The 485-nt window shown below is 72.8% G+C and overlaps 1 protein-coding gene across 1 annotated transcript in view; it reads right to left on the bottom strand.

The window, feature by feature from the left end:
• LOC113406575 (sodium- and chloride-dependent glycine transporter 1-like) overlaps nucleotides 1-485 on the bottom strand; it is a 62,649-nt gene that overhangs the window by 37,236 nt on the left and 24,928 nt on the right. Inside the window, exon 3 of the mRNA XM_029911603.1 lies at nucleotides 43-174. Within this exon, the coding sequence (XP_029767463.1) occupies nucleotides 43-174 (132 nt within the window). The remainder of the gene's footprint in view (nucleotides 1-42; nucleotides 175-485) is intronic.

Below are 485 nucleotides of genomic sequence, written 5' to 3'. Positions count from 1 at the left end.
GGGCGTGAGTGTGCGTGGGGCCGGGCGTGAGTGCCCTCTCACCTTTGAACATGGGGCTGATCCTCCAGACGCCCAGGCAGCCCTGGCTGGCGAACTGCCCGAAGGAGAGCTCCATGAAGAAGAGGGGGATGCCGCAGAAGACCAGCATGATGAAGTAGGGGAACATGAAGGCTCCTGGGGGCGCGGCACAGAGGATGAGGGCAGGGCTGGGACCCGTTGCCCCCTGGCCCTGAGAGCCAGCCCTGCCCTGCAGTACCAGCCCCCCTGCTGCCCCCCCGCTCCCTGCAGCCGAGCCCCCCTGCTAACCCCCCTGCTCCCCGCAGCCCAGTGCCCCCTGCTGACCCCCCCGCTCCCCGCAGCCCAGCGCCCCCTGCTGCCCTCCCGCTCCCCGCAGCCGAGCCCCCCTGCTGCCCCCCCACTCCCCGCAGCCCAGCATCCCCTGCTGCCCTCCCGCTCCCCGCAGCCGAGCCCCCCTGCTGACCCCC

The sequence above is a fragment of the Terrapene carolina genome, unplaced genomic scaffold (genome assembly GCF_002925995.2).
Source record: "Terrapene carolina triunguis isolate 2854851 unplaced genomic scaffold, T_m_triunguis-2.0 Scaffold110, whole genome shotgun sequence".
NCBI classification, from domain to species: Eukaryota; Metazoa; Chordata; order Testudines; family Emydidae; genus Terrapene; species Terrapene triunguis.
The sequence above is the reverse complement of the archived record's forward strand: the minus strand, read 5'-3'. Positions and strand labels throughout refer to the sequence as shown.